The 15,588-nt window shown below is 43.2% G+C and overlaps 2 protein-coding genes across 12 annotated transcripts in view; one reads left to right on the top strand and one right to left on the bottom strand.

Moving 5' to 3' along the window:
* MBTD1 (mbt domain containing 1) overlaps positions 1 to 6,201 on the bottom strand; it is a 35,498-nt gene extending 29,297 nt beyond the window's left edge. For 5 of the 10 annotated variants that reach the window (XM_066331892.1, XM_066331894.1, XM_066331893.1 and 2 more), the window contains exon 1: positions 5,650 to 6,200. In XM_066331892.1, the coding sequence (XP_066187989.1) occupies positions 5,650 to 5,670 (21 nt within the window). In that variant the 5' untranslated portion in view covers positions 5,671 to 6,200. Of the gene's footprint in view, positions 1 to 3,791; positions 3,981 to 5,649 lie in introns of all 10 variants that reach the window. The other 5 variants (XM_066331888.1, XM_066331898.1, XM_066331890.1 and 2 more) reach the window with 2 other exon arrangements.
* A 116-nt stretch (positions 6,202 to 6,317) lies between these two features.
* UTP18 (UTP18 small subunit processome component) lies at positions 6,318 to 14,873 on the top strand. 2 transcript variants are annotated; one of them, XM_066331901.1, is made up of 13 exons: positions 6,318 to 6,656; positions 6,783 to 6,910; positions 7,015 to 7,110; positions 7,708 to 7,787; positions 8,008 to 8,093; positions 8,667 to 8,792; positions 9,635 to 9,809; positions 10,133 to 10,233; positions 10,999 to 11,089; positions 11,407 to 11,530; positions 12,426 to 12,600; positions 14,105 to 14,164; positions 14,774 to 14,873. In XM_066331901.1, the coding sequence occupies exons 1-13, from the start codon at positions 6,345 to 6,347 to the stop codon at positions 14,780 to 14,782; spliced, it is 1,563 nt and encodes a 520-aa protein (XP_066187998.1). In that variant the 5' UTR covers positions 6,318 to 6,344; the 3' UTR covers positions 14,783 to 14,873. The 2 variants fall into 2 exon arrangements, with proteins under 2 accessions (XP_066187998.1, XP_066187997.1); XM_066331900.1 differs by having other exon boundaries at positions 14,105 to 14,873.
* The last annotated feature ends 715 nt before the right edge of the window (positions 14,874 to 15,588 follow it).

Raw genomic sequence — 15,588 nt, 5'->3', positions numbered from 1 at the left:
AATTTAAGATAGAGCACAGCCTGACAACTTCCTCAAGGCCCTGAAACCAGCAATCAGGGTGCCTGTGGGATTGTCAGAGGAAACACTGAGCTACACAAAGCCCAGCCCCGACCTGTGCTGGCAGCAGTGTCACTTATCCTGTGTTACCTTGTCCCATCTGCCACCAACACGCATTTATTTGTTTGTGTGTGCACATGTGTGCAGCTTAAGGCAGAAGCTGAGCACAATGTTGCCATGGATACAGTGTCCTGCCAACACTGACAGGAATTTTCAGAGCAGAAGACAAAAACTAGTCATCTTCCTCAAGATTTCAGGAGCTCCTTAATTTCTGACAGTATTTAAGTTCTCTTGACCAGTCTCTGCTAAGATATAAAGTGTGATTCTACCAAGAGCACGATGATGCTTACAGGGTTTTATTGACAAATACTCGTGTTTCAGAGCCCAGAGAAGGATCTCCCTCTTCATACCCTCATCCTCTTTACGTCAGCTGGTCTGACTCCACTTAGACATTAGGGTCTCATCCCCTACCAAGGTGTGATTCTATGTCTTCACCTGTCCTATGGAGGCTGCAGTACAAGCCAGTCTCAGGATATCCCCTTTGCACTCCAGACTTGAGAACCTGGACCTATAAGGTGCTAACTTTGCTCAGTGGTCTGCTGGCAGAGGTCTGAAATGCTGTTGCTGCTCACAAGGAATTGAAGTGCAGCCCATTCTCAGTTCCTCCAACTCCCAATGCCAGCTCTGCTCCCACTGCTAGGAAGAAAAACTGGGAAGCTGGGGGAAGGTGAAGAACCAGAAGCTGAAGCACGGAGCAAGGTGACCACCAAAACAGTGCACCTGGCTCCTTCTGTTGCTCTTTTGCATCATTTCCATTTAGAACCTCAATATTACTGCTAAGCTCTCTGCCAAAATATCCACAAGACAGGAAGGAAAACAGTTTCTCTTTGTAAATAGAAAGTTGGGCACTCAATTAAGAAAAATCATTCTTCAGCACTATACCATTTCAAAAGTAGCACTCATCAAATGTTTGAGTTTAACTACACTATCAAAACAAATCTCCTGCATCACCTTTCCATTTACTTAATATTCAGCCAAATTGTTCCAACTCAAAATTACTGAACATCAAATCTGCAATTCAAATCAGCAGCTTTGCTTACAATTTAAAAATAATACCGTAGTTTTTATAAAACATTTGCATCCCAGCTTTGTGCCAGAAGATGACCACATTTGCCAGATAATTTATTTTTAAGAATGCAGGACATTCTTAACATTAACTTGTAGTTATTACCTGCATTGCAATTGGGGAAACTACTCAAAATGCTCTCAAAGGTACTCAAAATCACTTCTATTTTTAAATTAAGCACCACAGAAATTCTTTTCAACTCCTGTTAGAGCACAGAATTTGTAGAAATAAGTGAACATGAGGAAGTTTCAACAACCCTTCCTGCAGGATTCAGGAGAACAAAAGAAAAGGAGCTCTAACATCTGGAAGTGAAAAAAGTTGGAGCATTGCTTTGAATTCAAAGGTCAAAGACATATCTTAACAAAAAGGACAATATATCCCTCAAAAACAATTATAAACAAGATAAAGCAGGGGCTTTGGTACAGCAGCAGCCTGCAATTCCTGCTGAGTTCTTGCTAAATTGGTTCCACCTTTTTCTTTCAAAAATTAATTACAAAATTTCCCCCTTTCTGATTTTCTAGGGCCTCAATCCTTTTCCAGAACCTCTCAACCATCTCATCAACAGTTCCTGAAGTGCTGGTGGCCTCTAATACATTATTGGTGCCCTCATAAGAGATACCAGGAAATCAGAACCATATACCTTATGCACACATTCTCTGTCCCTTTGTTGTTATCCCTCCTATCTTTGGAAAAGGCAAAAGGAGAACCCAGGAAATGACAGGTCAAAGAGCCCCATCTTATCCCTGGTGAGGTGATGGAGCAAATAATGTTGAAGTCATTTCTAGGCACGTGAAAGACAAGCAATTCTTGATGAGTCCTTTCAGGCTCCACAGATGACAGCAACATCTTGTCTGTCCAAACCAGCGTCTCCCCACAGCAGCTGCAGGGCCTTGGACTTGAAAACAGGTGTGCAAAAAAAACCTCAATCCTCAAATCAACATCAAACCAGTTTCCTACTCTTCCAAGCTGGACCTAGCACCAAAATTCATACTGAGAAGATGATCTTTTCCTCAAAACACAACCCAATCAGTGTTTGATTTCTAACAAAACTGGGAATAACCTCCTGTCTATCCACAGAAACTGCTCGGAGCAGGAGCCTGACTTGCTGTAAAACAGAACCTTGCAGCTGGTTAATGCCAAAAGAGCAGCAGCAGCTCGAGTAACTACTCCATTAACAGAGTCTCTCTGTACATTAAGCATAAGTAATACACAAACAAAAGAACAAGACAAACTTTCAGGCATTTTGGCTAAGGCTTATTTTCCTAATAAGATTACTGGTTCCTCATCAGAGGTTTTCAGTCAGAGCACTGTGAAATGAAGCTCTGGCAAATTACCCTGCACTATTTGCTCAGGGGGTTTCTTGCATACTTTTCTTTATTGAAGGGATGGGTGGAGAAAGGAACTCTTAAGAACTGCCTTCTTATTCTGCCCAACTTCCCATTTTCCTGTTCTTCCTGTCCTCCCTGTGAATACTTGACAACGGAGTATTTTTAAGAAATACTCTTAATTAAGCATTACATAAGGCAAATAGTATGAAAAATAATACAGTTAAGGAAACTGGTTTCCCTGAGAGCAGGAGGGCAACTCTAAACAAGTAAGAAAATAACCAGTTTCTCACTCTTAACATACGTTTTTATACACACACACACATACATTGAATTTGATCAACACATTATAGCATTCTTTGAGTGTAGTATCTACTCTTACAACACAAAAAAGTGGGCACAAAGAGTGAGCAATCCATGGCAAAACCAAAAATCATTTCATGTTATTTAGACATCAAACACTTACTCATGAAATAGCTTTAGTGTCTTGACGAAGACTACGCTCAAGCATCGGCAAAATTTATGCAAAAGAGTTTTGAAGGTAAAAACTTGCAAGGAAAACACCACATTACTACGTAACCAAACCTCCTGCTCCCAGGTAAGTACAGCTGGCCACAAGAGGATGATCCAAAACAGCCACAGAAAGGTTTCAAACCACTCCAAATGGTTGCTGTTACTACTTTTTAATTCAATCTGGGGCTTTAATTCAGAATGGCAGCAATTTGGAGCTTGGAGTACAAGAGCTGTAGCTCAGCAAAGGTACACCAGCACTTCCTGTATTCATCTCCAACCCCTCCAAATGGGACAGAAGGGATCTCAGTCCAACAATAAGGTCACCACAACCTTCAAGCCAAGGGTCTAAAGTAAGACAGATTGACTTTAATCACAGATCCTTAACGGATCCAAAGGTATTTCCAAGTTCGACTTAAATTTGATGCATAGATTTTGTTTTCAAAAGTTCGTTGATGCTTTATGCTACAAACTTAGTTTCAGCTCTGGATGTTAAGGAAACACTACAACAGAACTAATTTATTACAACTCTTCTAAATGCAAGTGGACCAAAATAATTTACAACAGAATAGTAGCTTGTCCCTGTTGAACTGAAGCTTAATTGTGCCTCAGAACACAACCAAAAAAGAAATTCAACCATGGTACCAATTTAAAGAAAACACATTTTAAGCTTTCATTAAAAACAAACAAACAAAAAACCCCAAAGCTAAACATCTTGGGATTCTTGGAAATCAGAACCAACCAAACTTACTTTTTTTATATAAACAACTCACCTCTATCTGGAAATGTGCCTTCCACTTTTATTATAAGTAAAATCTCTGCTGGAAAATTACAGAAATGTTTTTTCCTGTCTCTTCATTTGCTATGTATGACAGCATTTTGTCTGAAGCCAGTTTCTGCTGTTTGCCAATGGTTTTGTCCATAGCCTCTTCCCCAGGGGGTTTCACACAAGAGGGGAGACTCTTTCATAAAAAAATATATCACATTAGCAGGAAATTTTGGAGGGGGGTGTGATGACTAATACGTGAAATATCTGAGTTTTGATAAAACTAAAAATCTGTTACAAACTCCATTACGTTTCTACAAAGCCCTTACTGGGGTATCTGGAAGAGGCAAATATTCCACTTTAAACACTGTGTTACCACTAAAACAACCAAACAAAAAACGAAAAACCCAAACAGAATAACACATTTAAATGTACAGAACCCCAAAACCACCACCAACCCAAACCCCAAGTCTTCAACACCTGAATTCATTTCACATGCTCAGAGCCAGATTCAGCAAATGATCCCACATGCCCAGTGTGTACCAACTTACCTGAGGAGTGAAGAAATGCAGTAGTGGTTTGCAGAAGATATGAAAAGCCTTGCAAAATTAAATCAAATTTTAGAAGGTAAGAGAAATGAAACCCAGTGAGAGGCAACTTTTGTGCACGTTACCAGAGGCACCTCTGCTGCTGCCAGAGGCACCTCTCTTTAAGGAATAATGAAAAGAATTCTTATTTCCAGTTTGCAATCTTTCTGCATTTGCACAAGGGCACATGTCCTCAAGAACACCACCTAAACTATTCCTGAGAGACAAGATCCCTCTGCATAGTCTCCTACAGCCTGTGTTACACACTTCCTAAAACGATGCCTAGGCTGAAGGAATGAGTAAAGACAATTGACCTGCCAAGTTCTACTGCCTTCTCAAGGAAATATGTTTCAGTTCCCATTAAAGGCTCCAGATTAGACTCTTATAGCCTTATTCCATTCCTTTAAAGTCAAAATCAAACTGTGGAATTCAATAAATAGGTAAGTGCAGGAATTCAAACCTGCAAAATATTTTTAACTCAAAATAGAACAGATCGCCCTGCAGCTTTCAGCTTTGACTAGGTTTAGATCTGAAAAACAGCAACAGTTACCAGCCACAGTTTAAAATAATTTACTTTTCACACATAGAATTTCTAACATAATCAACATATGCTTTGTAGCTAGACTTCTAATTTTCAAAGCCAGGCCGGGCAGAAATTGCTACACTTTCAAACATTTCCAGCTACAACCTCAAAGTGAAACTCGCTTCACGAGTTTACTACTCCTTACAAAGAGACCAAAGTCACAATATCAGAAGCCATAAAAATTGCACGGGAGGGGGGAAGTGGCCGCAAAGGAGCCCAAACTTCCGAAGCGCTGACATGTAAGAAAACACTCCAGCACTTCACACGAGCACGCTGGAAAACTGAACTTTAAAGGCTAGAACTACAGGAGGAAGTTGCTAAAACCCGGCACTACAGCGGAGCAGCGGGATGCGCTCAAACTTTTCTCCAAGGCAGGAGGAAAGAGAGGGGAAGAACAAAACCCGAGCCCGCACAGGCAGGCCGCAACAAAGGGGTCCGGGCGTGCCCCCCACGTGCCCTGTCAGAGCCCGCCAGCCCCGGCCCCGAGCAGCGGCCCCGGAGAGCCCGCCCAGGGCCGGCACAAGCCCCGGGGCTGGCCCGGGCTCCCTCCCACACACCGCGGGCCGCCTCCCGCTCACGGGCACCGGGGCTCGCTCAGCCCCCGCCCGCGCCTCAGCCCGCGCCGCTCCCCCCTCAGGCGCCGGGGCTTCCGCGGGGCCGCCGCGGCCGCGCCTCCCGCGGGCTCCGGTGCTCACCAGCTCCTTTGTGTTTTCCATCAGGCCCTCATGGGCAGGAGCCGCCTGCTGCCTCCGAGCCCCAGGGGCTTGGGCGCTGCGGGTGCCCGCGGCGGGGGCCGGGCCCGGCGGGGCGGGGGCGGGCCGGGCAGTTCAGCCGCTCCGAGCGCCGGGGACCGTCCGGGACCGACCGCGGCCGCCGGGACATCAACAACACGAGCGCAGAGGTGCGCAGGCGCGGACACGCCCCCGCCAGTATCGGGCTGCGGGGGGCGGCCCCACCGCCGTATCCCCCCCGCTCTGGGCGAACTCATTCGTTACCGGGGGTGGGCGCACCGCACCAAGGCGGGGACCGCGGAGGGTAAGAGCAGCCGTGTCTGCCAGAGAGTGGCAGTGCGCATGGGATGTCCCTGTGAGAGACCGATGAGCAGCCGGTGAGGCACGCGTGTTGCCTCACGGGTGGGGGGATCCCCCCGCGGGCTCGCAATGGAGTGGTCCAGCCGTGGCCGCGTCACGTGGAACTCGGGATGGGCGGGGGCGTGGGGGCAAAGGGAGGCGAAGAAAGGAGTCACGTGATCACGGGTCCCCGCCGGGGGCGGGGCCTTCATCACAAGGGGGCGGGGCCGTGGGCAGCATGAACCTATCGCGGCCGGGGGCGGGGCCAGGCCCGGGTCACGTGACCAGCGCACGTGTTCCGGTTCCGGTTCCGCTGAGCGATGCGGCGGCCGGCGGCGGCGGCGCTGGAGCCGGGAGCGGTAAACGCGGGGAAAGCGCCCAGAATGAAGGCCGCGAAGAAAGTATCTAAAGCGACCAAAGCGGCCAAGATGACGAAACCTAAGCGGGCGGCGAAGCGGCTCCCGGTCACGGCGAAACAGGCGGCGGCCGCCGAGGCGGCGCGGCGCGACCGTCACCTGAAGGCGCTGGGCTCCGCGTCGGGCGCCGAGCGGGAGCTGGAGGAGCTGGTATTCGGTGACAGCCTCAAGGTGGAGGAGGACGAGCTGCTGCGGCGCCTGGCCGGGCCCCGACGGGTACGGCACATCCAGGCTCGGGCCCTGCCCGGCCCCGGGCGGGGGTCGGGGCTCGCTGCGGCCCGCCCGCTCGCTGCCCGCCCCGAGCCCTGTGTCCGCTCACACGGCCCCTTCCGTTCTCTTCAGGTTACTGCTGCACAGGGGGGAGGCGTCCAGGAAGAGTCCAGCGATTCGGAGGTGGAAAATGAAGCGAAAGGTGATTTACTGCCCAAAAAGCCGGCTTGGGTGGATGAGGATGATGAAGTCGAGGAAAAGTAAGTTCAGGTTGGGGGATAGGAACTACATATCACACTTGGGAGCGCGTGGAAGTGGCCCTGGTATGAACGATCTTTGTGTTCTGTGTGTTTTCCCCCTGTAGTGTTGACATGACCCATAAGTACAGGAAAGATTTGATGAAAAGTGATGCCGAGACAACGCTTACTAAGAAAAATCTAAAGAAAAGACTTGAAGAACAGTGAGTTTCACTAATGTTTTTGTGGGTGACTATATTGAGATGAGATCATTCATCTCCAAGGTGGGTGTCAGACTCTTTTCAGTGGTGACCAGAACAGGACGAGGGGCAGTGACCATAAACTAAAACACAAGAAGTTCCCTCTCAACAAAAGGAAGAATTTGTTTTGTGGAGGGTGACAGAGCACTGGAATAGCTGCCCAGGGCAGTTGTGGAGTTTCTCTCTAGAGACATTCCAGACACACCTGGACATGTTCCCTTGTTCCCTGCTCCAGGTGACCCTGCCATCGTGGGGAGATTGGACTGGATAATCTCCAGAGGGTTAATTCCCCTTCCAACCCAACAGTTTTGTGAGCTAAAATACATTTATGTGACATTCAGAGTCACTTTCTTCTTTATCCATTGTGCTTATGTGGCCTCTTTAAAGCCAGTGTTACTGTAGCAATGTAATTTTTTTAAAAAAATGAAAAACTTGATTTCTGTTTTAAGTGCAAGTAATCCCACAAAATTCTGACTGTCCTTCTTCTAAGTACTTAACAGATAGAAGGATATTGTTGTCTCACAAAAGTTATGGTTTTTTGTTTTCCTCTTTTCTCATAAGCTTTCAGCAAGCCATGGGAGGAGTTCCTGCCTGGGCTGATCTAGAACACAGGAAGAAATCCAGAAGGACTTCGAGTGATAGTAAATATGTCCAATATTATTCTGATAAATGTTTCTGTGGTTCCCTGTTCCTTTGCTAAAAGAGAATTGCTTTTGATGTCTTCTCAGTTTCAGTAGTGTGATAATATGCTGGCCACGTCAGCTTTGTTCCTTCAGTGTGCTTTAATTCATTTCAGTGGGGAATGTGTTGATGTGGGGTGTTTGTGCAATTAGCTGTTCCCATGTGCTTTGGTTTAATGAGGTGACAGTGATGAAGATGATGATCTGCTGCGCAGGACCGGCAATTTCATAACGACTTCAGAGGCTCTGCCAAGAGGGATTTTGAAGGTAAAGACAAACCTTATCTTTTCACTTTCATTGGAATTGAGTGCACACTTTGACTCTTGTTGTGTATAAAATTAGTGATTCTGTCAATTTGTTTCTGTGACTAGAGGATAAGTTCACGTGAAAGCGTAAAATGATAAACTGAGGTGGATTGTTTGATGTAAGAATTTTCTGCACTCTAAATAGCATCTTGTAGTAGGAATTTAATTTCTGCAGAGAGAGGATGGAATTCTCCCACAACTTTAAAACTACTGAAATGATCTTTAAGAAAACAGCCTTAAATTAGTATTTCTCAGAGTGTCTTCTACAGATGTCTGAGATAAGTGAGAATGCAGCTGGTTTTACACTCATTAGTAAAGCAAGTAGAAGGGCTGGTGAGTTCAGCCTGTGTTTGCATTGGAGAAGCTCCCTGAACAGGCTGTGTGTGCTCTGCTCACCTCATACTGCCCAAAACTTCATCACAGGGCTTGAGGTCTTGTGGCATAAAGAGTAATTGGCTTTTTATTCAGGAAACAGCAGCATAAGTGATTGTTGAGGGTTTTTTTAACTGTCAGTTACAATCTATTTTTTTTGTAGATGAGCACCTGCCTTCCTGCAAATCAGGAACGTTTTGCCAATGGGAAACTGGTGACAGTGCAGTTTCATCCTTCAGCTCAAGTGGTGATGACAGCTGGGCACGATCGCTCCGTGTCCCTCTTCCAGGTGAGGAACCTCAGTTTGCACTCTGCAAATGGTCACTAACATAGAATTTATTTTTTTTTTGAGTGTACATACATGAAATAGCCTGGAGTGGTAGTTTTTGTTTTCTCTCTTCCTCTGCACACTGGATGTAATGTCTGTGGTTACAATGGAAATTCCTTGGTTGAAGGCATCTTGGGAGGAATTTCCACCTGTGACTTCACACCAAGCACATGCAGAGTACTGGCAAACTTTTTGTCTCAGAGTTTTTAGCTGAAGATTTGTGTTTAAAAATGAGGTTTCTTTGTTCCTAAGTTGTTTGGGGAGCCTGTAGTGGGGGGCTCAGCCCACTTTGCTTTGAGACTGTAAAATTGCTGTGAAATCTTGTTGAGGATGGAGACCCTGTGCTGCAGAAAGAAGGTGTTCATCCTTAGACACTGCCCTGCTCCTCTGAAAACTGAAGATCCTAATTTTATTTAGGAACTTTTAGCATGTACCAGGATCACTGAAATAGTCAGATACAAGTGGAATGAAATATTTCCACAGAGCTGCAAGAACACCCAAATCAGAGCAGATGTTTCAATTTAGAAAAAGCACAATATGAGTGATTCTTTGAACAAAGCATGGGCAAGATGAGGAAGGGCAGGAGGTGTGAGTTCTCTCAGAAAGGCAGGTAGTATCTGTTACATGAGGTGAAGGAGCTAAGAACCAGATCATTTGTAGGACAGAGGAAGAGTTTAAGGCTTCACAGTGGTGTATCTCTTACTGCTTCTGTCTCAGCTGAGAACTTGGTATGATTTTTCTCTGTAAAAGTATCTGATATATTCCTCAATATGACAACTTGGTTTGTTACTTTCTTTTTGAAGGTGGATGGTGTAAGGAACCCAAAAATACAGAGCATCTATTTAGAGAATTTTCCAATTTATAAGGCTCGTTTCAGTGTGGATGGAGAACAAGTTATAGCCACTGGTACTCATCACAGCCTGTTCTTTGTGTATGACATGATAGCTGGGAGTATCATCCCTATCCCAAAAGTACGAGGTATGTTTTGCAGCTCTGAGTGCCTGGGCACAGTTGAAGCTGTGAGATGGCACATGAATTTGCTTTAAGAGGAAGTGCAGTGAATTATTGGGGGGTTGTATTTTTAACTTGTCTTCAAGGAAATAAAGTACTTTTACTGTTAATTTGTCTGGGATATTAATGATCACACATGAGCAAGGTTGAGTTCAGCCTCTCTGTGACAGCATATTGCAGAAATGAAAAGCTAAAGTGGAGTCAGGTCTTAGTCATATTCATCCTACCTCTAAATGTTGAGGGCAAAGAATAAATTATACCAATTTCAAGTTTGAAATCTCTTTTTAAAGGTGTGGAGGAAAAATTTCTCAGAAACTTTGAACTCTCTCCGGATGGATCATTTATGCTGCTAATTGGAACTTCAGGTTACCTTCATTTGTTGTCCATGAAGGTACTCTCTCTGCATGGTTCATGTAGTTTCACTTCCTTGGTGCCTTTTCCCTTTTGAATCTGCTTTTATCTCACCTGCAAGGCAATCTAACTTTCAGCTGAAGCCAAGGTATGGCACATATTGTGACAGCCCTCAAAAATGTGCTGCTGAATGAGCCCACTGCAGCTTTAGGGAATTACTTTGGGCTCTGAGACTTTGTGCTGCAGCTCCATGGGGCTGGTGGAGTGCAGAGCAGCCCCATTGAGTTTTCAGCTGGAAGAAGTCGTGTGTCAGTGCTGCATTTCAGCTGCTTGCACAAGAGCTGTGCTGGCAAAAGGAGTGGAAACAGCATGGGAACAGGCATCTGGAGGTGCCAGAAATATAGGACTGCTTTTTTTGGGAGTCATGCTAGTACATGCTGCTGTACCCTGTTCATGAATCATGCTGAACACTAATTCATAATGCACAGAGCAGTCTTTCAGCTGAATTTTAAAAGGCCTTATGATGGCAGGTGAATGTGTTTTAAACTTTCACAGGGAAAAATGCTTTTAAAGGAGAAAGTTCAGTTTTGTATAACTCAGGCCCTTTAGTGAGGGAGCAGACAAGTGTTTGTTGATCCAGCTGCAGCTGGACTCAGGAACTTGTGCTCTGCTCTGCAGGCACAGAAAATGTTGATGTTGTTCTCTGAATGCCAGGGTAGCTAATTTAAGATTTTTGTGGGACAGGAAACAACTTTTCTGTAGATTTTTGGTAGAATCTCTGTCAGCATTGTTCTTCATCCTCCAGACAAAAGAGCTGATCGGCACTATGAAGGTGAATGGAAGGTGCACTGCCTCTGCTTTCACCCCAGACAGCAGTAAAATATACAGCTATTCAAGTGAGTGTTCCAGCAGCTCTAATCATAATTCCATTTAAATTGAATGAGTTCTTAGAAGTCACTTACCGTTTTAGAAAAATAATTTTAAAAATTTAGGCTAGCATCTCACCTAAAAATACATCCAAGTGATCAATCATTAAAGAATGGAATTAACTATTGTAGTATGCCTTTAATTGTTGGAGATTTTTTAAATACCCTATATTTGATAGTTGTAAATGAACTTCTACTTGTCTTCTAACTAAATTTATTTTAACAAAATGGACCAACAAAGTGATGTGTTTGTGTGTTTTCTCTAATATCCTTCATTCTGCAACCAGAGGAAGGCGAAGTTTTCATTTGGGATGTGAGAAGTAGAAAGTGTCTACACAGATTTGAAGATGAAGGTTCTTTGGAAGGAAAGTGCATTGCTATTTCAAAAAATAACCAGTATGTGGCATGTGGGTAAGTGAACCTTGACAGCTTCTTCTGCTCTCATTTTGAAGCTCTTCAATGAACTTATGGGTGGCTGCTGAGAATGTAGGAACATGGTTTGGTTCTAATAAGCTTCGAGTAGACATTAATAGATTAATATTACCTGTCTTATGATAATAATTTACTTTTTTCTGTGTAAATATAAAATACCTTAGTCCACCTAAAACAATAGGAGTGATACTGCTATTACTATTGCCTTGTATGGGTTCAGCAGTTAATTTTGAAATCACACTGACTAAAATCCCAAATTCTGTAACAGGAATGTTGATTCAGGGTCTTCCTTTTCTAGTTCTCTTCCCTGTACTCTGAATTTGTCTCCTGCAAGGCAGGCAGCATGTTAGCCTTCCAAAAGGGGCCTCAAAGCCACAAGCAGAAACTGTTTCTCCAAATTTATTGAGATGCAGTTTCAGCCAGTGTCTGGATTCTTTTAAATGAGAATAGCAAATAAATACAGGAGTACAATATATATTTTCCTAGTTCACTGTAGAATAGGATTTTAAAGTGAGCTTATGCTACAGCTATTAAAAAAATCCAGAATAAAAAACTTGTATTATTTCAGAATATTTTGATACCTTGCTCTCCTTGCTTTGAATTCATTCTGGTAAGAGATGGGCTCATCAAGGTTCTCCACCTTGATATCTTATTTTATAAGTGAAAAGAAAATCCAAACCAGCAAAAACTTAAACCCCTCCACTAAATATTGTTATAAACTCCAAAGGAAAATCAAGCTCCCAACAAAACATTATTGCAAACTTCAGTAAATAATTGGAAATTACGTTTTCAGATGAGTAGTGGCTATAGTTAACAAGGCAATATGTACTGAAATGTCACATTTTGTATGCTATTTGTTCCTTCTGTTCTTTAGTTCATCTTCTGGAGTTGTAAATTTATACACCACTGATGCCTGCCTCAAAGAAAACCATCCTAAACCAGTTAAAGCCATAATGAGCCTTGTTACTTCTGCCACCTGTGTGACCTTTAATCCCACCACAGAGATTTTGGCAGTGGCTTCCCGCGACACTGATGAGGCTGTCAAATTGGTATGTTCTGCTTCTTTATTGCAATATTTCTTTTATATCTTGCTAAAATACTGCTGGTGACATGATAATAATAATAATCTGATATGAAGCAGATACAGATACTGCAAATGGTACTGGACCAACCAGATCAGGACATGGCCAAGACACTCTGCATTTACAAGAATATAATTTTATTTTCTTTAGGGAAGTTGCTCTGAAAATAACATTTTGTAGTTTAGTTTACCTTTTTACCTTCTTAAAATGCCCTCTAAAATGTCTGGAAGTGTTTGAGGCCAAGTTGGACAGGACTTGGAGCAACCTGGTCTAGTGGAAGGTGTCCCAGCCCATAGCAGGGGGTTGGAAATGGATGAAAACTTTAAGGTCCCTTCCAGCCTAACTAGTCTGTGATTCTGTTTCAGTGCTGTAAATAGAACTCAGCAACAAATGTGGTAACTGTAACCTTCTTACTATGGTGGTGGTTTTTTTTTTGTTGTTTTGTTGTTTTTTTTTTTTTTTTTTTTTTTTTTTTGCCACCCTTATCGGAATTCTGACCAACAGTGGAACTGTTGAGTTCATCTGAGGATTTGTAGGCCTGAGAATTGCTATAACTGGTTCCATGGTTCCTTGCTCCTTTTCTCCAGTAGAATTCTATATGTAGAGTCAGGTAGGGTAGGAGTATAACTGAACATTTGAACTTAGCGTTGAGCTTCAATTATAGATTTATATTTTATTTTTAGTGGATTTTCCCTAACTTTAAATCCTGACCTGTTTCTCAATAGGTGCACCTTCCTTCATATACTGTATTCTCAAACTTCCCAGTGTTCAGAAGAAAACAGATTTATCTTACTCAGTCCATGGACTTCTCTCCCAGAAGTGGATATTTCTCTGTAGCAAATAACAAAGGCAAGGCTTTGTTATTTAGGTAGGTACTAAGTTGGGTCCATTAATCCCAGATAACACATTTGTGTTTGGTAAGATGGGCCAGATGACTCTTAAGTGATAAAGTGATTCCTGATCTGAATTTCACCCAGTGAGTTACTTGAATGTGGAGTTGGCTTTCCGTGCTGGAGAACAGAAAACAAACCAACTCCTGTTGTTTGTCTGATTATGCAATACACCATTTCCATACCTTTTTGTTTTCCTCTCCTGCTGGTGTGGTCAGGGGTGAGGAGCAGTGCTAACTCTAAGCAGGAATATTTTTTTTTCAACTCACAACTTCATGGTGCTTGAAAAACTGCTTAATCTTAAGATGAGACTTTAGTGATTTACTAAGATGGACAGGGGAAAATTTATAGAAATATTCCTGACAAAATCTTGTGATTTGTCCTTCATTTTAACTTGAACTGCATATTATAATGACACTTAAGTAATTCTAGCAGATGGATGTTTGCTATCTTTTACTGCATCAATGTTTCAGATTAACTGAGGATACTCAGGTGACACTGCTGAAGAGCTGTTGTTTCTTTGTGTTGTCCCCTCAATAGATTACTGAGAAGTTTTAAATCTCTCCATTTCTTTTCTTTAGGCTGAAACATTATTCATCCTTCTGAAAGAAGACAGAGGAGAAAATGAACCAGTAACTGAGGTGAAAACAGCACTAGAACTGTTCACAGCGTTGGCTTGGGGAGCCTCAAATTTCTCATTTTGCTGCCTCCAGTTCTTTACAGATGACAGGAAGAATTTCTTAGCCCTGTGTGATCTGTCCTGCCTGGGTCACTCAAGGCTGGAATAGGACTGGCCTTGTCACTCTCAGCTTTTCTGATAATGCAGCAAGCTCATAGTTCAACTACAAACTGCTGTCAGATGGCCTGAGTGAATTATATTTGAATCAAACTCAGCAATGCTGGTAAGCAGCAGCAGGCTGGCAGGGACTTGGCTGGGTCCTGTTCTGGAGTATTGTGAACCACACGAGTCTGCATCATTTCAAATTCCTGTGACATGAATTACTGAAGTTTGAAGCATAATTTGTGTGCAGATATGATTTTATTGTGCACTTAAATGTCTTGGGAAACTGAAAAAAATGTTGTCTTGACAGTAATACAGTTGATTGACAAAAACTGTGTTAATGAGGGGAGGCTGAACTCGTTTAGACTGGAAGCAACTCTGGCTGCTGCGTGTTAAGCTTGCATAGAATTTTGTGATGGTTCGTGTTTGGAAAGTACTAACAAAATTCTCTCTATTGGTCTTTCCCCAGGTGTTGTAACGTGCAGATACAAGGATGCTGACAAAATCAAAACCTTTTTTTTATTTTTTTTAATATAGAAGCTACAAAATACTAATAAAATAGGTGTTTTGAAATTCGTTCGTTTGTTTGATTGATTGATTTTAAATAGATATACCTCATAAGTTTCCAGGCAACTTGTTCCAACTTACTCCAATGCTTTTGTAAGCTCACAAGTAAGAATTTGTTGCTTGGCACTCAAGCTGGTGTCTTCCAGAGGCTTAAATGTCTTAATTATTATAAACATGCAAGTGCTTATATATAATTCCTGTGCTGAAACAGAAATTTTGTGTAAATTTGCCTCTGCTCCATGCACTTAGCAGGAGCTTTTCCATCATCCTGGTTCACTTGAGGCTGGTTGGAAACAGGATTTTGCTGTCTGGAGGAGCCCATTCCCCTGAGCCCCTGTTGGTGTTGCAGCACAGCCCAATTTCCCAGCTGTAGCTTCAAGGTGCCCTAAGGCAAGAGGTGAAAAAACCATCACATTTATGCTTTCTTGCCTCCTGTGTCACAGAAAAAACTGCATCTAATGTGTGTTTAATTAATAAGGAAGACCCCTTAAAGGTAAGTCTTATCTTTCTGTGAAAGCAAAGAATCCTGAGTATCACATAATTTTTAAATCAGTGGTGAAATTGTAATAGCATCAGGGTCCTCCAGCAGGGACTGGGATATTGAGGCTGCCACTGCTGCTTCATCTACTGCCAAACCCTGCACCTCTTCTCTCTTCCTTGAGTGGCCACCTCGTTCTGCTGAAACTCATGAGAAAAAGGTTGATGAGGGACCTGCTA

The sequence above is a fragment of the Sylvia atricapilla genome, chromosome 18, assembly GCF_009819655.1.
Source record: "Sylvia atricapilla isolate bSylAtr1 chromosome 18, bSylAtr1.pri, whole genome shotgun sequence".
NCBI classification, from domain to species: domain Eukaryota; kingdom Metazoa; phylum Chordata; class Aves; order Passeriformes; family Sylviidae; genus Sylvia; species Sylvia atricapilla.
Note: the sequence above shows the minus strand (reverse complement) of the source record. Positions and strands in the feature narration are given on the sequence as shown.

Excerpts from the sequence above, each read along its gene's own strand:
- UTP18 (XM_066331900.1), top strand. The coding sequence starts at position 6,345 with ATGCGGCGGCCGGCGGCGGCGGCGCTGGAGCCGGGAGCGGTAAACGCG. Across the intron at positions 7,788-8,007 it reads CAGAAGGACTTCGAGTGATA|GTGACAGTGATGAAGATGAT; the intron begins GTAAATATGTCC and ends TGGTTTAATGAG. Across the intron at positions 8,094-8,666 it reads TGCCAAGAGGGATTTTGAAG|ATGAGCACCTGCCTTCCTGC; the intron begins GTAAAGACAAAC and ends TTTTTTTTGTAG.